This window comes from Ammospiza caudacuta, chromosome 8, assembly GCF_027887145.1.
Source record: "Ammospiza caudacuta isolate bAmmCau1 chromosome 8, bAmmCau1.pri, whole genome shotgun sequence".
In the NCBI taxonomy this organism is placed as follows: domain Eukaryota; kingdom Metazoa; phylum Chordata; class Aves; order Passeriformes; family Passerellidae; genus Ammospiza; species Ammospiza caudacuta.
The window spans coordinates 28383152-28396667 of record NC_080600.1 but is presented as its reverse complement, the minus strand read 5'-3'; the positions used below and the strand labels follow the sequence as shown (position 1 = coordinate 28396667).

The 13516-nt window shown below is 58.1% G+C and overlaps 1 protein-coding gene across 6 annotated transcripts; it reads left to right on the top strand.

Moving 5' to 3' along the window:
• Window positions 1–7194: 7194 nt before the first annotated feature.
• Window positions 7195–12788, top strand: DNAJB2 (DnaJ heat shock protein family (Hsp40) member B2). Of its 6 annotated transcripts, none has more exons than XM_058809358.1 (10): window positions 7195–7441; window positions 8287–8375; window positions 9464–9573; window positions 10010–10081; window positions 10210–10326; window positions 10503–10592; window positions 10716–10821; window positions 10952–11022; window positions 11249–11470; window positions 12401–12788. In XM_058809358.1, exons 2-10 carry the CDS (start codon window positions 8311–8313, stop codon window positions 12409–12411), a joined length of 864 nt encoding a protein of 287 aa, XP_058665341.1. In that variant the 5' UTR covers window positions 7195–7441; window positions 8287–8310; the 3' UTR covers window positions 12412–12788. The 6 variants fall into 6 exon arrangements, with proteins under 6 accessions (XP_058665341.1, XP_058665342.1, XP_058665336.1 ...); XM_058809359.1 differs by having other exon boundaries at window positions 7198–7441; window positions 10010–10063; XM_058809353.1 differs by having other exon boundaries at window positions 7210–7441; window positions 10010–10063; window positions 10207–10326; window positions 11249–12788.
• The last annotated feature ends 728 nt before the right edge of the window (window positions 12789–13516 follow it).

Sequence of the window (13516 nt, the reverse complement as noted above, 5' to 3'; positions counted from 1 at the left end):
TGCTGTTGAGATTCTACTATGGCAGCACTTGGGACATACTTTGCCATCCTGAAAAAGTCTAGCACAGCATGGGCAGAAGATGTTCCCTCTGCCGTTCCTTAAGATATGCATGCCTTGTCTAGGTCAGAGAGGGCCCTCTGAGGGCCTCATCCTTCATCTGGAGTAGGTAGAGCCAATCCAGAGATGAGAAAGAAGGAAGGCCAGATGTCACAGCCTGCAAGTAAAGAATGGGGAGAATCAGAAGACCAAGAAGAGATTCAATAAAGGCCTCACTGAACATCTTCAGCAACCCACACATGGCATTTACTTCCAGAGACCTTCTGGGATGTAGGGCACAGTAGTGATCGGACAGAAGTTTTCTGCTGCAGCTGAGCAGCAGCAGCATAATTGCTGGTTCAGATATAATGAAGTCAATTGTGCAAGGCGTGCTGCATTGCCCAGAGCGTGTGCCCCAGCACAGAAACAATGAAGCTAATTCTAGACCTCGCTACAGTCCTAAACCCTGAATCACAGGGCAGGAGCGGGAGGCACTCCCGGGACACAGGCAGCCCGGCAAGCCAAGCCCCAGCCTGCCAGGCTAAAAGGGGCTGTGGGACAAGCTGGAACGAGCTCTTTCTCAGGCAGGGCAGGCCCTGGGGGAGCAGCCTGCCTGGCTCAGAGCCAGCTGCCCTGGCTGCGGTGTCACCTGCCTTTCTTCATGTCCTGGGAAAGGCAGCTACACACCCACTGCAGCAAAATAAACCCTCACCTGGCTAATTGCAGTGACTTCATGTCAGAGGTCTGAGCATGCCTGATGTGAACAATCTGCCTCCAGGTGGGTGGCAGAGGGACTGAGTGGCTGAGTAGGCCCATATTCTCAGGGAATACCCGTGTGCCATGCCGATGGGCTTCTGTGGAGGTGTCAGTGATGCTTTTCATCTTCTCCATCAGCTCTCAGAGCTGGTGATGGCACAAGCAGTGCAGGAATACCTGGAAATAGAAGTGCAATGAATTGTGCAAAGTTGTGTGATGGTAGGAGCTCCTGGAGGGATATGGGTTACCCCAGAAGGCTGAAGGGGCTCTCCATACACCAGACAGAAATGTAGGCATGGTGATGTCTTCATGCCCAGCCCTTTAGGCCTTCCTGTCCTACAAGTTCTCAGAACAGCAACAAAGCTGTGGCCAGCTCTGTCGCAATGCCAGAGACATGAGCTGGCAGTGATGGGGCAAGAAGCAGCCACCACTTCCCCTGCTCCCAGGAGCTCATGCCTTGCCTGTGGGACAGCAGTGAGCCCCCGGGCAGCACAGGGGACATGGCAGATTCACATGGGGCAGCTCTGCAGGTGTACCCTCTCCTCTGGGGTACATAAACCTCAGCCAGGTGAGCCAGTCCTGCACCCACTGGGAAAGGAAATAAATAATTCCTGTCACAGAAGCTTCTTTACAACGGCCCCACTGTGCCCTGGCCTTTGGAGAGCAGTTGAGCATCCCGTGGCTGGAGAGATGTCTGAAAGGTGTTTTGTTTTACACTGACACGTGGAAGTGAGTTGTATAATAATGCAAACAGCTTGTTGGCCCCAGGGCAAGAGCTGGGCCTGGAGAAACTAGCCTGGAGTACTGGGGATGGCTGTAGGGCTGTTAAAAGTGGAAAGGAGGTGCTGGCAGCTGGCCAAGCACTGTTGGATGTCAGAGGGAAACAGTTAATGTGATAAAAGATGCATTTAATAACTCTGCTGGGTAATGGCTCCCAGAGCACTCCTCCCGGGAGCTGATGCGTGCAGAGAGAGTGTGATATTGTGAAACAAGGGCTGTCCTCCTGCTCCTCCCAGAGCCTGGGGCTGGGAGCCAGTGGCCTCAAGTCACTGGGCTGACACCTTGAGCTCAATGGCCATCTTGAGGATACCTGGCTTAAACTGGTATCTGAGAGCCTCCTAGCAGAGTTAAGCCAGGTGATGGCAGGCTGTGCATGTGAAATAACAGCTATTTGGCAGAATTTCCCTGTTACAGTCTCGGAGCACCAATTGCTGAATTTTCATGCTTAATGTGTCCCTCCTCGTGAGGACAAGCCACCTCCAGGCACCCTGAGCACAACTAGGGCTGCTGTGCCCTCCCCTGTGATGGAGTGGCCTGGACAGCCTGGCTCTTGTTCTGCCACTTAATAGCCTGGCACTGGGCACATTCTGGAGAGCTTTGCCACCTCCCAGGCAGGAGGATGCAGAGTCTGGCAAGGGGTGGGCACCAAGCACTCCTGCCTATGTTGGGGCACCCTAAGCAGCTTTATTAGGTGCTGATTAACACGGAAGACCCACTTGCCAAACACTCCTGGTTTCAGTTATTGAGATGACAGGTCTGCTCAGGAAGAAAGGCTGGGATGTAACTTGCTGTGAGGAGGGCGTGGTGCCGGCGAGGCAGGAACCCAAGTGCTGGTTTGCAACAGTGAATCATCAACAAAGAGCTGCTGGGACTCCTGCCAGGCTCCCCTGGCTTCCACGGTTTGATCAAGGGTCTTGAAATGAATCCCACACTGCTGCTGATCAAGTGTCAGGGTGGCCAGAGGATGTGCAGAGTAATAAGTGACAAGACTGCCCCTTCCTAAAATTCTCAAAGTAATTACTTCAAGTAATTTTGCTGTAATGTGGTCTTTTAATCAGACAATTCTTAACCACCTCTGAGATTTGTCCCCTTCAATAGCTACTACCCTACCAAGCTTAGCATTATCCCAAATTTTTTTTAGTAAACACTTCTTATCACGGTGGCCCTTGCAATCAGCCCTGGGGATCCCCACTGCTCCTGGCTAACAAGCACACCTTTGATGCCTCTGGTGCAAAACACGCTGGCTTGGCATGCCAAGATAAATATTCAAATAAAATAAATATAGGGGCAACACAAAAAGTAGATCTGGAAAGACCATTGGCAGCAGCTCTGACCTTCCTTCATCTGTGGACACGGAAAACTGATTGTTTCACCCCTCTTAGCAGCAATGCCACGATTTATGCAAATACTGTTAGCATTATCTCGTGGCAGCTTCCAGGTAAGGGTGTCATACCAGCGGTGTTGATCTGAATCAGCCAGACATATAATCATGCTGAAGGTGATGACAAGTTTGCAAAGCAACACTTTCCTTACCTGAGACACGGATATCAGTAGTAAATACATTTTTTCAGTATTCTCTGCTGATAGAATAAAAATAATTATTCTGTAATTTCTTTCTGGTATTATCAGTAATCTAGAGTTTTCTGGGTCAACCTTTTTTTTTTTTTTTTTTTTTTTTTTTTTTTTTTTTTTAATGACTGGAGTGATTTCTGTTCTTCAGTCCTTTGGAGTTACCCCAGTTTTCCCAGCTCAGTTAAAAATTGCCATCAGCAGCTCAGCAAGACCCTCGGTTAGGCTCACTAATGCTCTCAGTGTGGGCCTGATGAACTGCAAATGTCGATTTCAGCAGGTAATGTGTTACAGTGGGTATGTTACAGATGGCATCCAAACTGCAGACTTCTCTTTGCATCCACAGCACTGTCTCCAAGGTTCCACTCTTGCACAGGTAGTTAGGCACCAAGGGCTGTGGAAAACCACAGAAAGCTGCTTTCTGGCATTCTTTTTTCCTCTTTCTCGTTTTCTTCTCATGCAAATGCATTTGCTCCATGTCCTTTTTTACCTGTCCCTGCTTGGCTCACTGTTTGCCTTTGAGCCATGCCTAGGTGAAGACAATGGGCCAAGGCTGGGCATGGAGCTGGAGGGCACAGTGAGTACCAGCCAGCCTGTGACCCCAGTCCTACCAGGCACTGCAGAAAATCCTGGCCAAGCCAGATGAACACCAGGGATGCGGAGCTTGGGAGGATGTGGGCATGGACATGTTGGTGTGCATAAGCAAAATCAGGTTTTGCTTCCCAACAGAATCCCTTCCTGTCCAGGGTGAGGCGCAGCTTCTGCTCCCTCTGCAGCTGGAGGGTTCCCTAGCATATGGAGGGGGTGTGTGGTGTCAGTCTATTCATTACCTTTCATCTCCCTTCCCCTGGGATCTGATCCAGCCCATGCAGCTCCCAGCTTCCCTGTGGATGAGTTTGGGGTGTTCTGCTCCTGTGCCCCACAGGGTTATCCAGCCCAACCTGTCAGCAACCACACGCCAGGGATGTGGGCAAATCCCTGCTGCCATGAGGCTGAGCTGCTCCCTGGGCCTGTGTGCCTGCTCATCACGGATAACCTGTTCAGTCATGGGCTTCTGGCATCTCTGCCAGCCTCTGACTCTGTTGATTTAAAATCTGCAAGCACCTCAGTTTTGCCTGGGTTTTGGCTGGGGCAGCATCCCCAGTGTCAGCACGCGCAAGCATCCCTGCAAGGCAGAGCCTGGGACACACAGCCTGGCTCTGTCACATTGCTAAATCTGCCTCAAAGTCATCGCCCTGCTTGAACCAAAGTCACCCTGACTTTGCTGTTTCTTACTTCTCTGTTCTGCCATGCAAACCAAGAGCAGCTGCATGACTTTGCCTGCCTGGATTGTCCCCAGTCTCCAGAAGGTACAATTCTAAAACAGCCAGCTGAAATGAGAACAGAGTGGACAAGGAGATGGGCAGGTGGCTGAGAGCCTGGCCTCCAAGACAAACATGCAGAACATGAAAAACATGAAGGTGTGAAGAAATTAGATGTGCAGGGAAGTTAGGCAGGGTGGACAGGGCTTTTTGGATGAGACAGCAGGACTGTGAGTAAAAGAACCAATGTGGATTTTAAAAATGGGAGTAAAAGAACCAATGGGGATTTTAAAAATTCCTCAAGCAATGTCTTCACCAGCCCCCTGTGCTTGGGGGTCCCCAGTCTACTGCAGCCCTTTCAGGGGTGAGCAAGCCCTGGAGCTCCCACTGACCCCTTTTTTGGGCCATGCTAAGAGATGGCCAGCATCACCATCTGTCCTAGAAGCAGGCAGGCAGAGGAAGGTGGCACAGAAATGGCACCCACGAGCCTGTCTGACTCTGCTCAAACCCTCTCAACTCCATCCTAGTGGCTTTGGCTCCTGCTCCTTCCCTGCTGCAGCTCCACTGCAAGGAATAGGGGAGAAGAGAAGGGAGAATGGGGAATGGGGAGAAGAGGAAGGGAGTTGGCTGCATGTGATGAGGGGAGCAGCAGGCACACGACTTGCTGAACACCTCTTAGCTCAAAAATTGCCAAGAATACAATTTTTCAGTACATAATTGCCAGTTTTGTTAAGGCTGTGAAAGGCCTTGTATTTTCATGTGGAAATCAAAAGCTGAAATGTTGTGCAGTGCTGAAAAAAAATATATAGCTTAATTTGTGGTTTGTGTAATAATATATCATGGGTTTATGATGCAATTCTGTTGGCTTCCTGAGAGATTGGGTAACCAGGATAAAAACATTTGGTCCGTTGGCATCCTGCTTTGCTCACCCAAAACCTCTTTCCTCAGAAAGTCTCAAGAGTATTTCATGAGCATTTTTGAGACCCTGAAAAGCTGAAAACAAGCTTGCAACACAGCAATACTCAAAATTTGTTAAGAAATAAAGGTTTTCTTGAGACACACTCAAGATGCCTGTGCTTGATTCGAAGCTGACGTGAGCATCAGGACTTCAGGCAGACCTAGGAGGGAAGGGCAGGTAAAGAGGACAGGGTGCTGCAGCTGAAGGTGTGAGGCACCAGTGGGTAATGGGCTTCTTTAATTTGGAGTAGAAGAGGGAGTGTGGCAGGTCTGGGATGAGGTGTGGCTGATACACACCTTCTCTCCTTCCAGTGCTATGCTGGGCTACTGCCCAGCTCTCCACTGCCTCCCCTAAGAATAGTGGGGAGGTGTCAGTCCACCTCACTCCAAATCCTCAAGGTGCGAGGGAAATTTTTGCCATGAAGGCATCAGCAACGTGCTCCCCCAGCTCCAGATTCACAGCTAGCATATGGAGCTCTCTCCTATCCCGGCACAGAGGCCTCCCCACCGGTGCGCACAGAGTGAGCTGAGATCTGTCATCACGGGAGCCTCCTTATCCTCACATCAGCCGCAAAAGCCAGGGAAAGGAGAGCAAGGCGCGAAGACTCGGCTCCTCCTCGCCCTCCCAGCGGCAGGATGGGATCCCTGTGAAGCAGCCTCTGGCTCCATCTAGTGCCCATGCCGGCTCTGCACCCACTGCAGGGCCGATGGGCCAAACCAGAGCCCCGGCAGCCGGGGAGGGGCCCTGGCCACAGGCAGCCCCCAGGGAGCCGCTCCCTGCTCGTGGACAAACAGGTACAGGAGGACAGTGCGGCAATGGAATCCAGGGAAAAAATCCCCGGGGGCAGGAAGTACTTCAGGCTGTTGTTCAAGGAAATCATCAAGGAAATTGCCGTCTGATGGCAGGGGACGGTCTCCCATCCCTTGGAGGGAGAAATGCCTTTGGCACATGAGATGATGCCCTTGGCATTTCATCCACCCCAGGCGCACGACTCATGGCTGGGGAAGGCTTTTCTCGGGGATATCTGTCCTGGCACTTGTCCCTGAGGAGTGCTGGGAATGGCCTGTCTCAGGCCTCCTCATTCTGCCAGGCTTCCCAGCTAGGAATGTCTGGGAGGCGATGAAGCTTCCAGCTGTGGTGTAGGTGTGGCAGTGGATCCAAAAATCTCTGACCCTGCAGAAAGATCAAGCTCTCTGCTTCTCCCATCCAGGCCACAAGAGGGAATCATAAATCCCCGTGGCGAGGACACATTCAGAGGTGCAGCTGACCGAGACCGCCCAGGACCCTGAGAATGGGTGAACACAGCTCCTCTGCAGCAGCTGTCCGGGCCGGGGCCGTGAGCGAGAAAAGCCAACAACGCAGCTCCCGGTGCATTCTACGGGGCCCGGGCACCCTGGTGCGCGGGTGGCCTGCAGCTCCGGGCTGCCGGTGCCACAGCGGTGCCACAGCGGTGCCAGCCGGCCCGGGCTGCTGGCAGAGAGCTGTGCCTGCCACTCCGGCAAGCTGCGCCCCGTCATGTCCCCCGCCCCGACAAAGCGCTGAGTCACCTCGGCTGTCCCCCCCGGCCGGCTCCTCCTTGCCGGCGGGACCGGCCGGGCAGCTGACTCGGCGGGCGGGCAGCCAGCGGCACGCGGCGCCGGGCGCTGCCCCGGGCTGCAGCCGTGCCCCGGCGCGGTGCGCTGTCAGCACCGGCGGGACAGGCCGCTGCCACCGCACCTTGCTGGCGCTGTCCGGGGCCCAGCGCGGCCCTGGGAGCGGAGGAGCCGGCGGGGACGGAGACCGGCACGAGGCCAGACCGGGGCTGAGGGAGCTGAGGGGGGCTCGACCGGCGCAGCGGCCGCGCTGCCGGCCCGCACGCGCCTCCCATTACGTCACCCGGCGAACGGCGAGGGCGTGACGTCAGGGCCCGCGGTTGGCTGCGGCCGCCGCCCGTCACGCAGCGGAGCCGCCTCCAGGCCCGCGGTGGCCCGGGCGCGGGGGACGCGCGACACCGGCCGCGGGCGGCCCGGGCGGGCGGGGAGGGCTCTGCGGCGGCGCTCAGGTGGGCCCCGGGCCGGGACGGAGGGAGCGGGGCGCAAGCGGCCACCGGGGAGAGGCGGCCCGTGGCGCACGGGGGGAACGGGGCCGGCGCCGTCCCTTGCCGTGCTGCCACCACCGCCCCTCCCGGTGCCCCAGATCCGCTGGCCGCGGCCCAGGGCCGCTCGCCGGTGGCGACGGGGCGGGGTGCGGAAACTTCCAGCAGCGGCGGGTGGCCCCGGCAGCGCCGTGTTTACGGCCGGGCCGGGGGGCGGGCCCAGTGCCGCGGCGGTGCCGGTGCCTGCGCCAGCACCGCCCTCCCGTCAGCTGGGACTCACGGGCCGGGGGCGAGTACCGGGGGCGGGACGGTACCGCGGGGGGTCGCGGGGGGCTGCAGCGGCCGCATTCTGCTCCTGTCCCCCACCCGGAGCGGGCCGGCCGGTGGAAGTGTCCCGGCGTGCCCGGGGACGGTCCCCGCTGAGCCCTTAATCCGCTCCAGCCGCTAAGCACCTTAGCAGTTGCGGCCTCCCGCCGCCCCCCGCCCCGCCACTGAGCCCCGGGGGAGCGGGCAGGGATCGGCAGCGGAGACCCTTCCCCCGTTCTCCCCGCCTGGGCAAGCCGGGGTGACCCAGCGGGACGGCGGTGCGTCAGCAGCAAAGGGTCCCCGGCCGGGGCTGTCGGTGCTCCCGGGGGGCCGAGGGGCGGGCAGGGTGCTGGGGAGCTGGGCATGGCTTGTGGCACTGATTGCTCTCGGGAGGCAGTGGGGTGGCCGAGGCGCTAGAGAGGGTGAGCAGCCTGCCTTTGCTGTCCCACACCCAGCACTACCGGGCTGTGCCTGTGGATTCCTGACTTTGCCTTCTCCCCCTGCAGTGACCCCGTGGGACAGCTCACGTCATGGTCGACTACTACGAAGCGCTGGGGGTGAGCCGCAATGCCTCTGCCGAGGACATCAAGAAGGCGTAAGTGTGTGGCAGTGTGCTTCTGCCTGTGGGGCGGAGTCCCCCGAGCACCCCCACCTGGTGGCAGCGAGGCAGGGACTCCCTTCGGGGCAGTGGGGACAGGGCCCAGCTCCAGAGGTGACAATTCAGCCATTGTTTCCTTTGTATGGATGCCAGAGCGGGGTTGGGCTTTGCTGCCATACAAAGACATCTTTTGGTGGGGTTTGGTTCCTCTCTCCCTGCTGTCAGCCTGGGGCTGGAGGCAAGTCTTGGTGGTGTTTGGAGGCTCCCCTTTCTCTTTCTGCCAGAGGGTGCAGGGATGGCAGATAGTTGGGACACAGGGACTCTGCTGGCATCAAAGTCAGGGGACTGGCGGTCACAGAGTGAAGAGCAGTCCCCTTTTAGGGATGTGGGCAGGTGGGTGCTGTGCCTCAGGTACTGCTGGGGAGCTGACAGAGCCTCCTGAGTGTCTGCAACTCCTGCCTGGTGCCCTGCCCAGGTGCTGCTGCTCTCACTGGGGTGAGGCATCGCCTGAGGGGAATGCCAGCAGATTGCTGGCTTGCCAACAGGTGGCAGAGGTCCCCGTGGGGGGCTTCCCAATGGGGAGTGGGAGAAGCTGAGAAGCATGCGTTAACCCTAGCTAGCTGCAGTGGGGAGGAGAGAGCTGCTGGCGCTCTCCTGGCCCCAGGGGGCCCCTAGCAAGCCCTGGTCCATGCACACTCACAGTGGAGCCCATGAAGGCTCCAGAACAAACCTGTGAGCATTGTCCAGAGCCATTGATGAGGGCAGCTGAGGTGGACACACGTTGCTCTGCTGTGGTTGTGCTGCAGTTCTGGGGTAATTTCTGGTTTGTTTGTTTAGTCTGTGTGTGTATGCATAAACATGTATATATCTATCTATATGTGTGTATATATATTCATATATGAAAACACATACTGTTGGGAGGAAGAACTAGTCCAGGAGCTCCTGTTCAGTGCCTGAGGCTGTAGGGTGTTGGGGGAAGCAGCTTGGGGTGCCCCTGCCCAGGCTAGGAGGTGCATGCTCAGGTGAGGGTTGCTGGCCCTAGAGGCCAAAGGTTGCTGCGTGCCCATCACTGGCCCTGTGTGCAGGTACAGGAAGGCTGCTCTGAAATGGCACCCGGACAAGAACCCAGACAACAAGGAGTATGCTGAGCAGAGGTTCAAGGAGATCGCCGAGGCATATGAAGTACTGTCGGACAGTAAGAGACCACAGTGATGTCTTGTGTGTGTGTGTGTGTGTGTGTGTGTGTGTGTCTGCCCTTGGGACTGTTCACACCGGCATGTCCTGCTCCTGGGCTTGCCCAGGCTGCATCCCTGGCTGTCTCCAGGAGGCAGTGGTCCCTAGAGCTTTACCACACAGCTTTTGGGGCTTGGTTACTTCTTCACATGTTTCCCAAAACAGCCTTGGGAGAGATGCTGAGCTGTTGACATCCACAATGGGCTCTCCCCAGTGGGCCTGAAGCTTTTGCATTCTTGCAAAGTGGTCTTACTTGGTTTTGAGTTCAGTGCTGGAGCTTGTGCCAACCACCTCCTCTTGCTCCCTGCTGTTCTGTACCTCCATTGGTTGGGAGAAGTGTCAGTGCTCCTGTCCCCACCTGGCAGGCAGCTTCCTCACAGCCCCCTTTCTTCTTGCAGAGCAGAAGCGTGACATCTACGACCGCTATGGCAAGGATGGACTCATGGGAGCAGGTGAGCAGGGCCCTGGGGGTGAGTGCAGCTCTGGATACATCCCTGCCTGTAGACCCAGGGTGGCTCAGTGCCACCAGGGCTCCCCACCCTTCAGGGGAGATGTCACCCAGGGCTCCATTTAACACTGAGTGTCTTCTCTCCAGCAGGAGCAGGCAGCTCCAGGGCCAGTGCAGGGGCCCCCGAATTCACTTTCACCTTCCGCAGTGCTCATGACGTCTTCCGGGAATTCTTTGGCGGACGAGACCCCTTTGCTGAATTCTTTGGTGTGTGTGGGGCAGGGGAGGCTGGCTCTTGGGCATCTGTGTGTCTGTGGGGCAGCTGCTGAGCCTGGGCATAGAGCTCACGGCTGGCCCTGGCAGAGGATTCCTATGTCAGTGCTCTGCTTCTGGTTCACCAAGCTGATGGGGTAATGCTGATGGGGGGGATCCCTGCCTTTCAGATGACATGATGCCCTTCTCTGAGCTGCGAGGACCTGGCCCCCGGCACCATGGGGGAGGCCACTTCTTTTCCCCCTTCCCAGGATCCTCAGGTAGGAGATGCTGCCGTTCCTCCCAGCAGGGGAGTCCCAGAGCACCATGTTCCCCTGCACAGAGTCTGTCCCCTGCACTCCTGCCGCCCACCCTGACACCAACCTTGTTGTTCCCTTCTCTAGATTTCTTCGCCTCATCCTTCAGCTCTGGTCCAGACGCAGGACTGGGCTTCCGCTCTGTTTCCACCTCCACCACCTTTGTTAACGGCAGGCGTATCACCACCAAGAGGTGAGAGCAGTGCCAGCCCACCTTGCTCCCACAGACTTCCCTCCATCAGCCGGCCTCTGACCCTGCAGCTTCCTGCTGTGCTGCATGGGCTGCATGGCCCTTGACAGTCCATCTGTCTGTCTGTCTGCAGGATTGTTGAGAATGGGCGGGAGCGGGTGGAAGTGGAGGAGGATGGGCAGCTGAAGTCGATCCACATTGATGGTGAGAAGGAGCACTGCAGACTGAGTTGTTGAGGTCTCCACCCTTTCCCTTTGGAATGTCTGGGAGGTGCTGCATCCGGGCTTTGTTTTGGACTGAGCCTTGGTTGGCCCTGGTTTGGAGCTCTGCACTGAAGGATTGGTGGGGTGGGTTGGAGGTGCCAGAGCCCCCCTCCATCTTTGGAGAACTGGAGTGGATGAGTCCCCCAGCCCTGCCCCTGTCCCCACAGGTGTTCCTGATGACATGGCGCTGGGGCTGGAGCTGAGCCGGCGGGAGCAGCACGCCTTCCCCAGGCCACGGCCCCCCTCACCGCCAGCACCGGCCCCCCACCAGACCTCAAGCTCCTCACCTGTCTGCCTCTACACGGACAGCGAGGATGAGGATGAGGACTTGCAGCTGGCCATGGCCTACAGCCTCTCTGAGATGGAAGCTGCGGGGCACCACCAAGCAGGTGGGCACAGCCCCGGCTCCCTGTTGGCACCGGGGGGCAGCCACAGCAGCCCGTCCTCCGCCCGCAGAGCCCGCGGTGCCCGGGGGGGGCTGGAGCAGGAGCCACGGGGGGCCAGCAGTTCTGCTGCAGTGGGGCACGAACCTGCCCCCAAAGTGAAGCTGTGGCACTGCCCCCTGCTCTGAGCGTGAGACAGGGAGAGGAAAGCAGGGCTGGAGTTTCACTGCTCGGAACCTAGCTCCTGCCTCCCCTAGCAAGGGAGGGGGTCTCTTCTGCCCTGCCTCCTTGCTCAGGTGAGCGGATGGCTAGTGGCATCCCAGTGTTGGAGGCTCCCAGACTTGGAGGTAGTGGCTTGAAGAGGAGCCCCCTTGATGGGGTCCCAGGAAGAGGGGCAGCTTCTTGCCCTGTCTGCTGGAAGTGTGGGGGGCCCATGGGCAGGCATGCTCTGGCTGTGCCCACCCCTCTCTCCCTGCCAGCCCTGCAGGCAGGCAGGGTGTCCAGCGGGTGCCTCCCTGGCTGCAGCCTGCCCCTGCCCAGGCTGCAGGGAGGGCTGAGTTGAGCTCCCCTCCTTGCAAGGAGGGCTGTGCACATAGCCTCTGCTTGGTGCCTTGTGTCTTGTCTCTTCCCTCTGGATGCTGTTGCTCCTGCCTGTACTCCCTGCTCCTCTGTCTCCTTGCAGACTTTGCCTGGTCACTCCCTTCCGTATGCCTTGCACACCCTCCAGGGCACTGTTCCCTCCTTGCTTCCCACAGCAGCAGTGACCCTCCGTGCTGTTCACAAGTGTTCCTTCCCTCTTCATTGCCCGTAGTTCTGCCTTGGCTGTCTTCCTCCTCCGCCTGGGACCTTCCTCCCTCCTTCCCTGCCTCTCCCCAGCCCTTGGCCGAGGAGGATTTCACAGGTGCCGTTGTGTACCCCCTCCGCTTGTCTCCCCAGGTGTGTTCTGAGGCTGCTGCGCCCGGGGACCGCGCACGCCCACTGGCCCACGAAGGTTCTCCCAGCCAGGACTCCGCTTTCTCCCTGCACGGCCACCCCCTGCCACCCCCTTCCCCAGCACCCTCTGGCTCCGTGGGATGCGGTGAGGGGGGGCACGACAGGGCTTGTGGCCAAGCAATCCCGGGGCTGGGGGGAGAGGCCCCGGGCACCGCAGGGTGGTGGAGAGGGTGGTGACGGGGGTTGCTGTAGATTAGGCTGCTGGCTGTATGCAGCGAGGGGCAGCATGGCTGGGCTCAGCCAGCAGGGCTGGGCTCTGCCCCCCTCCTCGCTGTAGCCCCCCTCTCTACCCCCCTTCTGCTAACAGCTGTCAATAAACCTGTTTGCAGTAGCTTCTGCCTGTGGGGTCTTTCTGGGCTGGAGACGCAGGGTTCTCGTCTTTGCCTGCAGGTGAGCCGTGCTTGTCTGGCAGTTGCAGAGTGCAGGGATAGAGGTGGATGAACGTCCCATTTCCTCCCTGTGCCATCCCAATACACACAGTCAGAGGCCAGGCCTGGCTGCAGCTGCACGAACGTGACACACGAACTTTATTCACATCAAGATACAAAATTATAGTTCTCTAGAAATTTTTCTTCTGCTTGAGTGACTAGGCAGGGAGCACACAGAGGGGACCTGGAGTGGGGCTGGGCCAGGCCCCCCTGCACCCCATGCTCCCCCCAACTGTGGAGGACCCCTGGTCCCACTTCTACCCCCCACATGGGTACAGGAAGAGAGCTAACAGAACTGACAGGTTGGGGAGTCCCCCTGCCAGTTCCCAGCAGCACCACCTGGTGTCCCCCTCCACAGGGCATAAGGGCCACCAAGCCCTGTCCCCTGTGAGGTGACAGTGGGTGTGATGGGGTTCCTGCACACAGAGGGCCTGAGGTCAGTGTCCTTGGGGAGATGGGAAGGGGCGCCTGGGGGCACGGGGAGCAGAGCCAGAAGCACAGACACCATTTTACAGGGAGAGCGGCCCAGAGGCCGGTGAGGAGAGTGTGAAGCGCAGGGCAGGGAGCAGACAGGAGGGGAGGGGAGGGGAGGGGAGGGGAGGGGAGGGGAGGGGAGGGGAGGGGAGGGGAG

Excerpts from the sequence above, each read along its gene's own strand:
- DNAJB2 (XM_058809353.1), top strand. The coding sequence starts at position 8,311 with ATGGTCGACTACTACGAAGCGCTGGGGGTGAGCCGCAATGCCTCTGCC. Across the intron at positions 10,064-10,206 it reads GGATGGACTCATGGGAGCAG|CAGGAGCAGGCAGCTCCAGG; the intron begins GTGAGCAGGGCC and ends TCTTCTCTCCAG. Across the intron at positions 10,327-10,502 it reads CCCCTTTGCTGAATTCTTTG|ATGACATGATGCCCTTCTCT; the intron begins GTGTGTGTGGGG and ends CCTGCCTTTCAG.